General features: G+C 44.9%; 1 protein-coding gene across 2 annotated transcripts; it reads right to left on the minus strand.

Moving 5' to 3' along the window:
- Positions 1 to 7,574: 7,574 nt before the first annotated feature.
- LOC125287768 (dynein axonemal light chain 4) lies at positions 7,575 to 14,084 on the minus strand. 2 transcript variants are annotated; one of them, XM_048233791.1, is made up of 4 exons: positions 13,967 to 14,084; positions 12,938 to 13,021; positions 10,803 to 10,886; positions 7,575 to 9,476 (listed from the first exon to the last, which is right to left on the minus strand). In XM_048233791.1, exons 2-4 carry the CDS (start codon positions 13,007 to 13,009, stop codon positions 9,312 to 9,314), a joined length of 321 nt encoding a protein of 106 aa, XP_048089748.1. In that variant the 5' UTR covers positions 13,010 to 13,021; positions 13,967 to 14,084; the 3' UTR covers positions 7,575 to 9,311. The 2 variants fall into 2 exon arrangements, with proteins under 2 accessions (XP_048089748.1, XP_048089749.1); XM_048233792.1 differs by lacking the exon at positions 13,967 to 14,084 and adding an exon at positions 13,558 to 13,872.
- Positions 14,085 to 16,737: the final 2,653 nt, after the last annotated feature.

A 16,737-nucleotide genomic window follows, 5' to 3' on the forward strand; every position in this document is an offset into this window, starting at 1 on the left:
TTGTTTTCAGGCCTTTTATACCCAGGTAGTTATACACCTGCTTCATCAGCTGTGATGTAAAATTTGTCCCCTGGTCTGTAAGAACCTCCTTGGGTATGCCCACCCTCGACACTAACTGAAGGAATGCATTGGCCACTTGTCTAGCCCGCACATTTCTCAGTGGGAACGCCTCTGGGTATCTTGTTGCGTAGTCCATAATCACTAAGATGTACCTGTTGCCCTTATGACTACGCTCTAATGGCCCGACGATATCCATAGCCACCCTGCTAAATGGGACATCTATGACTGGCATTGATACTAATGGGGCTCGATCCCTCTTCTTATTGGGTGCGGTCATCTGACATTGCGGACAGGTTTTGCAGAAGTTCACTATGTCGGTATACATGTTGGGCCAGTGAAACCTATCCACAATCCTCTCCCAGGTCTTGTTCTGCCCTAGGTGCCCACCCCACCCACTTGAGTGACCCAGCTCCATGACCATCTGACGTGACCTTTGGGGAAGTACCAACTGCTCTCCCTCTTCCCCATGCCGATAAAGAATGCCTCGCTCTAGTTTGTACTTGGGCCCTAGTGCATCCCCCTTCTGATCCTCAACCAAGTCTTTAAACAAAGACTTGATTGAGGCGTCTTCTCTTTGTAACTGTCTGATATCGGTTGGTATTGCCAGATCGAAATCAGCTCCTATCTTGGGCTGTGGATCCCTCTCATCTAGTCGAGTACCCTGGAACTTCTCTTTCCTCCTAAGGTTCTTAGATTTTGGACGTGAGCCCACTGGAAAAGGTAAGGACTCCCATGACCTAGCCGTCACCCCTGCCTTACTTTGTGCCCGTGTAATTGCCATGTTACAACTCTTCTCTGGCTCAACTAGGGAGGCTAACCCAGGAATATCCTTTCCCAACACCACCTGATAAGGTAAGTTGTCAGCTACTCCGACTGTGACTAGGTAAGACACTCCCTCGACTTCCAGATAAACATCTGCTGTGGGGTAAGCTACCTCATCCCCATGGATACAACGAATGACCAAATTCTTCTCGGAGTGGACCTTCTCCTTTGCTAGCCACTTAGCACTAATCAAACTCTGGCTGCTGCCCGTGTCAATCAGTGCTTCTAGCTGCTTACCATTCACCTTCACCATGGTCATGGATTCCCACCCCACCGAGTCCCCATCTTCCCTCTGCTGAGGTACGAACAAATATGGGTTTGCTTAGGCTTTCTACTGGGGCAGTTAGGCTTAATGTGTCCTATCTGGCCACAAAAGTAACATTTAACATCATCAGCATTTTGTCTTGAACTCTTTGTTCCCCGATTTAATCTCCTGCCCACCCTCCTTTCTGACAGAATGTGGAACATTGGATTCTCTTACCCACCCCAGTTGGTATGCTCTCTGTCCCCGCCGCGCTGTAATGAAGTCCTCTGCTAAAAGCACAGCTTCTCTGGCCGATCTGGGGTTATGTTCTCTGATCCAGAGGCGGACGTCGCTGTTGACCATCCTGAGGAACTGCTCTAGCACGAGCATGTCTCCAATCTCCTCTTTAGAGTGTGACTGAGGGCACACCCACTTGTTGAACAGCTCCCTCAGCCTAGTGAACAGCTCCTTAGGCGTTTCACCCGGCAGTACTGGGGAGTTACGAAACTGGTGCCTGTACGTTTCCGGGTGTATTTCGAACTTTTCCAAGATGGCTTGTTTGACTTTGTCGTAATCCCATGATTCTGATATATCCATTGCCAGGTATGCTGCTCTTGCTTTTCCCGAGAGCAACGGTACCAGATTCAATGCCCATTCGGCCCTTGGACACTGACTGATAGCTGCCATACGTTCGAAAGTAGCCAAAAAGTGCTCGATATCCTCGTCCTCTGCAAGACGTTGCATTTTTGGACCCTTCCACCCGGTGAATTGTCGACCCTGCTCCATTGCCGCTGGATCCCCTGGCGCTGCTGATGATTGGACCCCTGCCATTGCCGCTGGAGTTGCTGCCGCTGTTGCCGACCCCGCTGCTGGGACCCTTGCCGTTGCCGCTAGAGTGGCTGCCGCTGTTGCCGCTGCTTCCGCTTGGACCCCTGCCGTTGCCGCTGGAGTGGCTGCCGCTGTTGCCGCCATTGCTGCTGCTGGGGTAGGTGCTGCCTTCCACCCTGCTGCTGCCGCTGGCGTAGATGTTACCGTCCGATCTGCTGCTGCCGCTGTTGGATTAGGCGCTGCCATCAGATCTACTGGTGCTGCTGTTGCTGGCGTAGGCCCTGCCGTCAGACCTGATGCTGCTGCTGCTGCTGGTGTTCTTGTTGGGACTGCTGCTTGGCCCCCTGTCGCTGGCCCTCCATCCCAACTCAGTATACCTCGTGCTGGACTTGGGGCTCTGGACGCTGGCGCCGACGAGGAGAGTCCTCTCCCTCTCTCTTGCCTTTCTCGCTGGACTTCACCTTGCAGAAGGGCAAATTGCTGGGTCATATTCTTCCATCTTTGTTCTTGTCGTGCTTGCTCTCGAACATACCTTTCTTCTTGTTGCTTCTGCTGATGCATGAATTGCATGAACATTGTTTGTAGATTGTGGAGAGCTTCCCCCTCTTCCCCTTGTGTCTGGTCGTCAACACTTTTCGCCTCCGTCCCAACTTCTTTTTTCTTGTGAGCCTTTGGAGCCATCTTTACCTTGACATTTCAGCCTGGTCTTAGGACACTTGTAGTTTTCCACTGCCACCAAATGTAGTAATGCGTCCAAGCGGATGGTGAGACTCCGGCAATGAAATTCAAGTTGATGTAATCTCCTTTTTTTTTTATTAGTATTAATATTAAGCTACCGGCAGGTTTATGCAACAGACAAAACAGGAAACAAAAAACACTGATACAAAAGGAAAACAAACACCGGGACAATGCCCACTAGGGTCTATGCCTACCTCAGAGGCCTTTCAACAGGACCTCTCACTCCTGAGAAGGAAATTTTTTTGACTGCGCTCTGCAGACACCATTTAAAACACTGGACTAAACCATGCATAGCAACAAATCAATTAATTCAAATTCACCACCCTTTGGTTAACACATGGCATAGGCAATACACATTACTAACAATCGTTCATGATATTTCCATACAATGTCATAATAAACCTCACTAAGCACCAAATAATATTACCACTCTAAACCCACCTGCGCTTAATAAGCACTCCCCGCCTGGGCGAAAAGATGAAAAGTGTCCTTGCTCCAATACTCCAGTTTGCCGGAAAGCAACTGAAGCACCGAGAACAGGCAAAGTACATACACACAATCATACATACACTCGGACAAAGCACTTCCATCTCCCAGCTAGTAAGCATTGGTGTTATAATGCGCGCTTTTAGAGAACGCTTACATTACTGATAAATAGATACGCTTCAACCTCTATACCGCATATCGCGGCTTTGATTCCCTGTATGTTTCCCTTAAACCAATTTCTAGTTTAACTTAACCCCGTCCTGACACGCCTCAGGTCTGTGGCATTCACAACATGTTATCAAAACAAATCAACATCGCAACATGATTTAATAGCGCTGTCTTTGTGCAAATGTTTGTAAAGTCATTGTTCCCGTTGCGGCGGGAAAGCCGCCTTTGCCAGTGACAGACGCACTGCGCTCTGTCACATTCAGGTTTAGCTAAGAATGTCAAATGGCCCACAAACCTTCATAAATAGTGACAATGTTAGGCTTAACTAGGACGACCAAATATTATCCTCAAAAATGTGCAGTGTTACAGCTAGCAATGCTAAAATGTTAGCAGCTAAGTGTTGAATACAGCCGCCACGGTGAAACAAAATGTAACAGAAGTTTGAAGACACCAGACCGCTAAAAGTTACCTTTACTAACTCCGAATTATCAAAGGGTAGGCTGCAGGTAACTTGGAAGACGCCAGTTACCAAAGTCATCTTTTCAAATAGTTCAATTACCAGGCAAGCAGCAGCTAACTTGGAAGACACGATAGCTACTGTCTGTAGATAGCTAGCTAAAATCCATCTTTTCAAATGTTCAAATTAGCAAAAGGGCAAGCTGTAACGCTAATTTCATATGTAGTGTCACGTGACAATGATTTTGATGCACTGTGTACCGTTGTTTGATAGCTGTTGCTTATAAGACAAACACAAAAATAATAGACTACTTTGCACATACCTTTGATGTTCAATGTACACATAGGCGGATTATGAACTTTCGGGCCCCGTTTGATGTGATTTCCTGTATTCTGGTGCATTTTGGGGATGGACAATACTAAAGTCAATCAGATTCATAGCCTACATCCTGACTTGTTGATATTGAGGCAATGATTCCATGCAAAGGCTTGGGCTTCAGGGCCCCCTAACCCCTTGGGCCCCTGGGCCTGGGCCCTGTAGGCCCGTTCAGTAATCCATCTCTGAATGTACAGGATCCTGTTCCAACATTTCTGTTACTTCTCAGGTGTGGTCTGGAAGGTTCTGAACGTTCAGAGCTATTATGAGCTTTAAGTTTGGTCACGATCATTATCTATTGTTAGGTGCAAGCAAGACTGTTTGTTGAAAATCCATTAATAAGTTGTGACGGCTTTCTTTCTTTTTCAGTATGACAAACTCCTTAAAATAAGTTGTCAACTCACCTATACATGTACAAGTAACAAAATTATTTTTTATGTCGAAAATGTTCTTAATTTTAAGTTTTATCTACTAACCTCATGAATAGTTTTTTTGAGTTTAGACACACCTGTTGGAGAGTACAGTACATAGACTTCCGTGGGTAGTATACTTACAATACAGACACTCCTGTTGGGTAGTATAGTACGCTTACAGTACAGTATACTTACAGACACTCCTGTTGGGTAGTATTTGGCACAGTATTTGGAAGAGCTCACTGTTCTCTATGTTGATCTGAAGATGCTGTTGAAAGTGGCTAAAAACCCTGACGCGCGCACACACACACACACACACACACGCGCGCGCGTACACGCACGTACACACACATAGCTCATGAAGGCATTGCAACTCGCTGCTTGACTAGCATAACTTGTGAGTGAGTGTCTGGATGAATTCATTAGTTTGCTGAATGATGCATTAGACAGGTGTGTGAATACATGAGATGAAAGAGGTGTCTGTGTGTGTGTGAATGTGTGTGGTGATGACCCTGTCCACCTCGCTGCCTACCTTCACCAAAGCTAAGCTGGATATGTATGTGTTTGTGTATGTGTGTGTGTGCGTGTGTTTGTGTGTGTGGGGATGTGTGATGTGTGTGCGTGCGTGTCTTGAGTGCGCGTGTGTGTGTAGCTATGACCCTCTTCATCTTGCTGCCCACTTCCACCCAACAGAGCTCTGTGTCTGTGTGTGTGTGTGTGTGTAACTGTGACCCTTACTGCCCACGTCCACCCAACAGAGCTCTGTGTCTGTGTGTGTGTGTGTGTGTGTAACTGTGACCCTTACTGCCCACGTCCACCAAACAGAGCTCTGTGTGGGCTGGGAGAGAGGCGGGACTATAGCATGGCAGATAGTCACACACTCACACACACACACTTCCACACACGCAAACACACACACACACACACACTTCCACACACGCAAACACACACACACACACTTCCACACACGCAAACAAACTCAAAGAACATAAACCATTTATGTAATGTGCATATCCGAAAAGCAATATCCTACACACACACACACACACACACACATGCACACACACACAGCAAGCATACATACATGCACACACACACACACAGCAAGCATACATGCACACACACACGCGCAGCAAGCATACACACACACACAGCAAGCATACATACATGCACACACACACACACACACACAGCAAGCATACACACATGCACACACACACAGCAAGCATACACACATGCACACACACAGCTAACACACACAGCAAGCATACATACATGCACACACACAGCTAACACACACAGCTAGCATACATACATGCACGCACACACACACACACAGCAAGCATACATACATGCACACACACAGCTAACACACACAGCAAGCATACATACATGAACACAGCTAACACACACAGCAAGCATACATACATGCACACACACACACAGCAAGCATACATACATGCACACACCTAACACACACAGCAAGCATACATACATGCACACACACACACAGCAAGCATACATACATGCACACAGCTAACACACACAGCAAGCATACATACATGCACACACACACACACACACACACAGCAAGCATACATACATGCACACACACAGCAAGCATACATACATGCACACAGCTAACACATACAGCAAGCATACATACATGCACACACACAGGTAACACACACAGCAAGCATACATACATGCACACACACAGGTAACACACACAGCAAGCATACATGCACACACACAGGTAACACACATAGCAAGCATACATACATGCACACACACAGGTAACACACACAGCAAGCATACATACATGCACACACACAGCAAGCATACATACATGCACACACACAGCAAGCATACATGCACACACACAGGTAACACACACAGCAAACATACATACATGCACACACACAGCAAGCATACATACATGCACACACACAGCAAGCATACATGCACACACACAGGTAACACACACAGCAAGCATACATACATGCACACACACAATCCCATTTCAGTCGTGTGCTGGTTGTTGAACTGCATTTATAATTGCATGATGATTACAGTAATGAAATATATTCTTTTGCCTTTTTCTGCCAGGCAGTCAATAGCACACACTGTGCTTTGTGCAGGGTCACAGGGTTTGTGTATAGAATTGTGCATTGCCATTTATGTATGTTCAGAGAAGTTTGGCCTAGCAAAGTGCACACACACACACAGACACGCGCGCGCGCGCACACACACACACACACACAGAGGGAGGCCGCTGGCAACCTTTTCTAGAGTCACAGACGCCTATTAATTAGTCATCTGACATCCATCCCCTTAGGTGGGCTCAACACTACCCCCCCAACACACGCAAACACACACTTTCTCTGGTACTAATGGATCCGTCTGGGCAGACAGCGGAGATTGAGGAGGCTGATTACAGCAGATTTGTGAAAGTCAAAGAAGTGTGTATTTATAATACATAACTATGTATAAGTGTGTGTGTGTATTATAAATCAGAGACCCATAGAGTGGGTGCCAAAGGGGAACGAGGGATTGGCAGAAAGAGAGTGTATTATAAACACACACTTATTTGATCAGACTACCTGACTGAGGCTGCCACAGAGACACAACGGTTACACTTTCCTTGACAGTGTCGACATAAGAGTAACATGACATTGTCATGAACATGTCATAATTAAGTCATAAACGTTTATGACGTAACGCTTCTGTTATCAAGTGACATTCTGGTTTTGTCACAACAAGTTAAGGTTAGGATTAGGGCTAGGTTTAGGGTTAGGGTTAGGTTTCATGCGTCACGACAGTGTCATGTCACTCTTATGTCGATACTGTCAAGTAAAGTGTAACCGACACAACTACCAAAGAGCACTCTTTGTTTTTATAGCCCTCCTGACTGAGTTCATGCAGTCCTGCTCTAATCAAAGGAAAGAATACTAGTCGTGAATAATGACAGGTGAGCGCGATGTCCAGGTGAGAACATTCCAGGGCACTTTATTAGTGTGTTCTGTGACGGAAACAGTTCTAGGAGACAAATATTCTTACAGTATTGACGGTGGAATAGTTATAGAGTCAACGAACATGGGTCCAGTTGTTACAGTTCAGGGCTTCCAGCTGGTCTGAGACCTGCCTCAAGCGCCTATGTTCCACTGGTCCATCCCTCTGTAGGACAGAGCGCTGATCTGGAAGATGTCGTCTTCGGTCTTACCAGCACACAGAGTCTTCACACGCAGCAACAATATGGCAAACATTCTTTGTCATTCTACAATGATGACATACTAAAGACAGCCTCAACAGGTTACACAATATTCTGACGTTGTCTCATTACGATGCTATAAAGGGTGGGGGTCAGCCTGGGGTGGGAGTTTGGTCACGACCGCAGAGTTGCAGCCTCTTGTTTATTTAAAAACCAAAAAGCATTCTTTGAAATGTCGAGCCCTTTTCATACAAAATATATACCAACAAAGCTAATATGAATGTATTCTCTAGAGTGAGAATTTTTTTGTTTTATACAATGGTATTCAAGTATATACATTAAGAACATTTGAGAAATCCCTGTGGCATTTTCCATGAGGGGACTTTGTGCCGGGGATTGTGGGGGATGTAGTGTGGACTTGGTGCCGGGGGTTGTGGGGGATGTAGTGTGGACTTAGTGCCGGGGGTTGTGGGGGATGTAGTGTGGACTTGGTGCCGGGGGTTGTGGGGGATGTAGTGGTGGGGTCAGACTGGAGGTCAGATTAAAGAGATAAAGGCTGGACGGGCGGACGGAGGGAGGGAGAGGTTTCAGGGGAATACAGAGATAAAGAGGGAGAGATGAAGGCAGAAAAAAGACAGAGATAAAAAAAACAGCAAACGAGTGTGACAGATGGTGTGAGCTCAGGGACCCACAAAGTGTGTGCCAAAGGGGAGCGAGGGATAGAGAGAGAGAGAGAGAGAGAGAGAATAAGAGGAAGTGATGGTGAGATGAATTGAGAGAGAATGAGGAAGAGATGGAGGGATGGAGAGATGAAGAGAGAGAGAGCAAAAGAAGAATAGGAGACAGACATACAAGATTGAGATGCATTTTTAGAAAAGTATGTAATGGAATGTAACAGGACAGACACACACTCTCTCACATCATGTCCCTCTCTCTCTCCTTCACACATGCACACACGCACACACACACACACACGCGCGCGCACACGCACACACACACACGTCATGCAGCTGAGCGGAAGGAAACGTGTGTGTGCGTGTGTTTAGGTGATGGGAGGGGGGTCTTACGCGTATGTGAATCAGACAGCTTCCACAGACTGAGAGTGGGAGAGAAATGATGCTCACACACACACACACACACACACACACACACATTCTCAGCCAATCAGTTAGTCACAAATCAACACACACCTGAAGCAGGAAAAGGACTGCATAGCAGAGGCTGTATATCATTTGAGACACTACACACACTCCCCATGCCAACGAGCTGATGTGTCTTCAGCCCTGACCACGGCCTATCAGGTGTGTGTGTGTGTGTGTGTGTGTGTGTGTGTGTGTGTGTTTGTTAGGTTGGCTGGTAAGAGAGTGTGCCGTTGTGTTTGGTGTACTGTGGAATACACTGTGCACATACAGTAGAAATACTAAAAACAGTAGGTAGTGACAATCCAGCTGATTTGTGAAAGCTGTGTGTGTGTGTGTGTGTGTGTGTGTCTCTGTGTGTGTGCGTGTGCTAGGAGCACTTCCACACACACACGGCCAGGCTCCCGCCGAAGAACATGTAGAGCAGGTTCTTGACCTCGTGCGTGACCTCGAAGCCGAACCCCTCGCCGATGACCACGTGCCACGAGCTCCCAAACTTCTTGTCCATGGTCTCCTTGATCATCTTGGCCGCGCTCTGACCACAACAGGAAGAGGAAGAGGAAGAGGAAGGGCGTGTTCAAGTGGAGCTGAAGCAACGCAAACGCCTCTCTGCGTGGCCCCGTCCTTAACAGCTAGAGTGCAGGACAGCTCCTGCCCTTCACATGCATACATGGAGAACACTGCGTAACTATGAAGAGAAAAGTCCTGTAAAGGAGTAACTATGAAGGGAAAACTGCTCTAAATGAGTAACTATGAAGGGAAAGGTCCTCTAAAAGAGTAACTATGAAGGGAAAAGTCCTCTAAAAGAGTGAGGTCAGCCTATGAAGGGAAAACTGCTCTAAATGAGTAACTATGAAGGGAAAGCATTTCTCGGCCTGGCCTGCTTTATCAGTCTGGCTGAAGAAGAGAAGAGGGGGGTTATTGCTATGGCAATACAAATTCAATCATGCCAATAGAGCTCTTTTGAAATTGAATTGAACTGGACTGAGAGAGAGCAAGAGAGAGAGAGAGAGAGAGAGAGAGAGAGAGCGAGAGAGAGAGCAAGAGAGAGAAAGAGAGAGTAAGAGAACACAGTAGCTTGACCAGAGGGACTCCTGAGACACAGAGAGAAAGACATGGAGAGGGAGAGAGAGAGATGGAGAGAGAGATAGAGAGAGAGAGAGTGATGGAGAGATGGAGGCTGGCGAGAGGCAGATGGTGTAGGGGGTGCCAGCGTGCCAGCAGAGATGCCAACTGTGAGCACCCACAGGGACCTGCTGGTATGCTGGCAGTTATATGTGTGTGTGTGTGTGTGTGTGTTCAGTCTGAGATGGCTGCTGCCTCTTCTGCCCATTATGGAGAGGAGGAGGGCCTAACCCACTTCCTCCCAGTAAGCCACTTCCACTGCCCTGAAAAGCCCACACATAAAACGGAGCACAGCCTCATTCAGCACACCCACACACACTAATGAGACTGACACAAAAACAGATCACACACACACACACACACACACACACACCCACGCACACTACTATATTATTAGACTAGCACTAAAAACAATAATGTGTGTGTTGGCATGTGCAGTTAGCCCCAATTGTTGCCACCATCATAATACATGTATACATTTAAGCTAGCATATAGGCCCTTTCAACTGCATAAACAAACATAAACAAATCCTTAGCCATTTCTGGTGGCACAGAAAACAACAATGGCAACTTGGGGACCAAAAATACATTTGAAAAGACATTTTTAAGAGCATTGCACTAAAGTCCAATTCATTTTCATTTCAAAGTATCTGTGTTGATTCCGAATGTTTCAATTGGAAATCCTCTAGGGACTGTTTGAAAGGCTCTAAATGTGCACGTGCACACACAACACACACCTCGTTGTTGGTGGCGAACTTCTCACAGGCAGTGACACACAGCTCCATGGTCTCAACTCGCATCTCCTCCGGCATATCTGTGTGCTGCACAACAACACGCACATTACATTGTCATTCTCTCTCTCTCTCTCTCTCTCCTCTTGCGCTCTCTCTCTCTCTCTCTCTATATATATATATATATATATCCACGTCTCTCTCTTTCTCACTCACTCACTCACACACGCACACACACACTCTCTTGCTCTCTCTGTATATCCACGTCTCTCTCTCTCACGCACACACTCTCTTCTCTCTCATTCATACACACACACACACACACACACACACACACACACACACACACACACACACACACACACACACATACTCTCTCTCAATCTCTCTCTCTCTAGCCACGTCTCTCTCTCACACACAGGCACGCACGCACGCACACACACGCTCATGCACACACCTACAATTAATAACAAAATGATTCATAACCCCTGGCAAATATTGATTTATTGATTATCTCTTGACCACTATGTTTGTTCTGACTGAAAAAGACACTGCCACATGCCAAAAGGTTATAAGACAATGTAGTAGAAACATGGAATCATAATATAAAAATAAGCGTTTTATCTTTTTTTAATTTTTATGAAAAATGGTGTGTCCAAAATGACTCACACCCTTTTTAAATAGTCAATGGAAACATCTTTATTTGCCATCACAGTTCTCAAAATGGTTCTAATAATACCTACCAAGCCTCTCCGTGTCTGCACAATGATTCTAGACTGCACCTTTTTAGCAGCAATCTGGGTTTTGAGTCAGGAATGATTCTTTGCCATCACTCTGGCCTTGTGCTCACTTTTGTATGGACTGAGGTCTGGGCTCACTCTAAAAGGGTGTTGATTGTTTCTGGTTCGCCATTTATTTCCCACTTGGCTGGATGTTTCAGATCATTGTCTTGCTTAAAGTTCCGATGCTGCCTATGAACCCAAGGTCCCTTGCTCAGTGCCTAATATTTTCCTTCAGAGTATTTTCTCATAATGCCATTTGGTTTAACAATGTTGCCAGGCCCCATTATCTGAAAAACACTCAAAACTAATACATTTCTACAGCTATTCTCTACTGTGGGGATGATATTTTGGTGGTTGAACTTTTCACCCCACTTGGTCATTATGAATGCTGATCATGGATCACTCTTCTTTAAACATGCACAATTCAGCTTATGTAAATGTGAAAAAAATGTAAAATGTAAATGTATGTAAATGTGAATTATACTTTGTAAGGGCACACCTGGACAAAGAATTTAGCTTTCACTGGATTTTGTTTTGACCCAGGGACATGACCTGAGCATTAAATCCCAAAGACACCATGTCCCTTTCAAGTGTTGGGGGTGAGAAAATGATTCTTTTGGGGTGTTTTTTCAACCAGTGGGACCTGGTGACCTTCTCAAGTAAATGGTAACACTAAATTAAGATGCTGGCAGTCTGCCGAGAGACCTGCCCCAATAGGCTGCATTGGACTATTAAACCACACGATGATCCTACACATACAGCAAAACAAGGCAAGAAATTATATCAACATTTTAGAGTGGCCCAGCCAGACCAGTCCAGACCTCAATCCATAAAAATGTGAGCACAAGGCCAGAGTGATGGCAAGGGCAATCGTTCCTGCCTAAAAACCTGGATTGCTACTAAAAAAGATGCATCAAATCATTGTGGAGACATGGAAAAGCTTGGTATAACCAGTTTGAGAGCTGTGATGATTTGCCAGGGCCCAGGGGTATGAATAATTTTGTTTTTAACTGTACACTCACAAATGCTCTCTCTCTCTCTCTCTCTCTCTCACACACACACACACAGGGCTTGACATTAATGTTTGCCTGGTTGCCCTTGCTACCGAATTGTTACAAGTGGCAACCAGATTTGATTGGCACTTTTAAAAGTTAAGGTTGAGCCCTGACACACACACACACACACCTACACTCATACCTGTTCTCTCTCTCTCTCTCTCTCTTACACACACACACACACACAAACAAGGACACACACATACATGCTCTCTCTCTCACACACACACACACACACACTCTCTCTCTCTCTCTCTCTATCTCTCCCTCTCTCTCTCACACACACACACACACACACACTTACCCTTATGAGAGGGAAACTGTGTAGTCTCTTGTAGTCAGCTTCTTCCTTTTTACTATCACCTGTCTCTGCCATCTCTCTGTCCTTCTGCAAGAAAAGAGTATGCATAACATATAGCCTGGGCAAGAAATGAGTATGCATAACATATAGCCTGAGCAAGAAAAGATCCAAATATTTTGGCTATCTAGTATCAAACTATGTATCTGGCGTGTGTTGATATTGCCAACATATGCTTAACGAATTATACCGACGATGCAAACTAGCAATCACCCGCCTTCCAACATCGAACATAATGGCAATCATTGCAAACTACATAATTTCCTAACGGTAACGTTATCCGATATGTCCCAGTAAGTGTTAAGAACTAAGGTTAACCTTAACCAGCAAGATACTGGTAACGTTCAGCAAAAACAAGGGAATGTTACCTGACATTAACATTATAAGGTCAGAGATAACATTGATGTTGATGCATCGCACAAATAAAAGGGAAGCCTACAACTGTTTACGTTCAAGAAAAATGCTTTTTTTGCCTACTGCCAAAATATTATACAATTGATTGTGCTTGGATATCGACATGATCTAACGTTAACGTCAAATTTTAATATCAGATAACGGTAACTTACGTTAATTCGCCAAACGGTCAGCCACCTAACCTATGAAATACAGCTGACTAATGAAATCGCGAGCTCAGAGTATCGTCAGCTAAAGTAACCAATATGTAACACTGTCAGACCAATGTATTATTACTTGTGGGGAAATCGACAACGTACTGTAAACGTACCAGGCTAAAGACGTTAGACAGTTAGAGCTAGCTTGCTCAAAACTTCGTTGCAAACAAACCGACAGATAGTTAGCTTGCTGCTACCATAGCTTGTCGACATAGCCATTGTTTTTAGCATCCAATATTAGCCTCCAATAGTGGTTACAGTACTTAGCATCGGCCCTGCTGCGGTCATTACATTATCTTATTGGTGGCTCATATGAACAGCAACTGTATATAAAATGATTCATTTCATAAGTGGTATTTCTTACCTAGCAAGCTGCTTTTCTGCTAACAAGTTAGTTATCTCTGTAGTTGACATGGAGACAGGGCGGCCATAGCAACAGTGAAAGGACTGAGGTGAGCACGTGACTTCCGTTTTCCGGATACGTTCAAATTTGGTCACAGGCAGAGAGGGTTGAAACCACAAGGGTCCTTGTTAGGTCATGACAGAAAAACATAGCAGAAAAACAGTGTTGCCTAAGACAGGGGTTCTCCGATGTTTTGGTTCCAAGGACAAAAGAGAACATTTCCCGAGGACCCTCTCATAGCCTAGGCTACAACAATTACAGTAGCATGCCATTTGTATTCTCTGAAGTTGTAGCCAGGTCCACCACCATCATCCATGTTTTCTCGTAACTTCAGACATTCATCAGCTAGCCTATATCAGGGCTCCAGACTAACTTTTTGCACTGGTGCGCCTAACTTCTTTTCTTAGGTGCACCAGCACAAAAGTTAGGTGCACCCAAATTTTCAACCACATCGCAGTTAACACCGCAGCAGGTTCACTTTTTTCCCTTAATTACTGTCCTATATAGGTTGTCCTATGACTTATGATTTAGAATTCTACATGAAAAGTAACTTAATGAAGTGTTGGTGCTTTAAATGCTTCACTGAGCTGAAATTTAAACTTAAAACATCTCAAGATGAATTAAATAAAAATAACAGTGAGTAAATTAACAGTGCACGTCTTTTAAGGGCTTCAAACTGCACATCTCATGGCTCAATGTCTTACATACTATCCTTCATGATCTTTTTAGGCCTTGGCTAAACCAGCTCGCCATGCTAGCATCTTCCATAGAAATGTATTTGAGCACAATTTAAAGAGATGTTCCAAGTAGCCTGGGGGATTTTTATGTGATTTTGCTATGATGATTGCAATAATCATTTGACAGTCCCACAATGCAATTTACTTTTTAATTTTAGTATTTTTAAATTTTCAATAAGAACATCACTATGGTTAATGCAGTAACAAAATGGTAGGCCTATTATTATAGGCTATTGCAATGACTTGCCATGCTCGATCTAAATGTGTCCATTCAATTCACCGTACACAATGACCACAGTTATACATGCAGGGAATTTTCGGGCTTTAAATGTAGCAGCGATATTCGGTTTGCGCCAAATAGCCTACCGGATTAAATTGATTGATGCCATCAGAATGAGTTTACACAACTCGCGCGCAAAACGAATATTGCTGTTGAAAACCGGGTTACTCCCTGCATGTAAGTAAAGGATAATGGACGACACGGTGGTCTGTTCACAGAAGTTAATGCACGGTCGAGGTTTTAAAACGGCCCCGACGTGAAGCGGAGGGCCGTTTAAACCTCGTAGTGCATTCTGTGAACAGACCACCGTGGAGTCCATTATCCCGCTTATTCCACTGTTGCCACTTGCGTTATGTTCATTTCCTGTTACAATTTAAACGTTTTAATCGCTAAAACTGTCTTGTTTGTAGAACTAATTTCTTCCGACACATATCAACTAATTTCTCAACTCACAGGACAAACTGCCGTTACTAGTTCTAAATGGATGGTTGCTACGGCCAAAGGCCAGTCGTTAGTTCTATCTCTCCCGTTGTCAAGCGGGCGTATCCCAAGATTCTGATGAACTTTAGCTTTGAAACATCGCTATTTTACTTAGCCTGCTGTCATCCATCTAGCTAAAAGCCACCTCCGTCATATGCTACAATGTTGCAATGTTCTGAACGTCTGCATTTTACAGCTCGGATGCAACGTGACAGTTCATTTAAACTTCACAAGTTTGGCGAATTAATATACAAGTGTGATACGGCCAAAAAATGGATCTACTTCATAGGTGTGCAGATAACATACGGTTAATGGTCGTTCTAAATTACGTAGGACAATGGGAAATTCAACCAAGCAGTGGAATAACTGCGGTCAATGACGCACTGCTTTTCGGCGATATCTGTATCTGTCGTTCGCGAAGGCCTTGTATGCATTGTTCGCAATTTTAAGACGTCTTTTCATCTGCAATGACTCCTATAAATTTGGCGCAAGTGGCATTCCTGTAGCCTACGTCGGGTTTACGTTCAAACTATTTTTCTGGTGAATAATTATTTCGGACTGAACTTGGTGAAGGGAAGTTTCACTAGCCTAGGCCTATCGGCAACGATAAACTTGATCATCATCTCGGGCTCGTCTGATCGGTTTGCTGCTGTCAGCTGCCGAAAGGCAGTGGGGAGAGGGTACATTTATCTCGGCCTATGTGACCACACTGTAATGCACTACATCCACTGTTTATCTGACGGGTCTCTGACCTCTCTCTCTCTCTCTCTCTCTGCAGCACACATTTTCAAATTTACACACAGGCACTGGGCCACGGCCAGTAAGAGGGGAGGTCCCGCCCTTCACTATCTGTGATTTGTTTAAACCACGATATTGGCCAAATATGTGTCTGTTATTGAACCAAAGGTAGAGTTTCAATGCGGACACTTTTTCCTCTCTCGAATAGCTGGTTGCACCGGTGCGACCTCCGATTTTTTTTTAGTCGCACTTTTGAAAAATTAGGTCGCATATGCGACCAAATTGGTCGCACTCTGGAGCCCTGACTATATGTAAGCAGCGATATAATGGTTCTTCATGACTACGGGAAGTTTTTAAAGTTAGGCCCATGCTACCAACTTTTGACATAGGCCTAGTCTTTTAATGCCCCCCAATCTTTCAAAAATATTTTCCAAATCTTGTCAAAGTGTTCTGGTGTAAGAATGGCTTTAAATGTTAACGAGGGTGGGAGCAAAGAC

This window comes from Alosa alosa, chromosome 22 (assembly GCF_017589495.1).
Source record: "Alosa alosa isolate M-15738 ecotype Scorff River chromosome 22, AALO_Geno_1.1, whole genome shotgun sequence".
Taxonomy (NCBI): Eukaryota; Metazoa; Chordata; class Actinopteri; order Clupeiformes; family Clupeidae; genus Alosa; species Alosa alosa.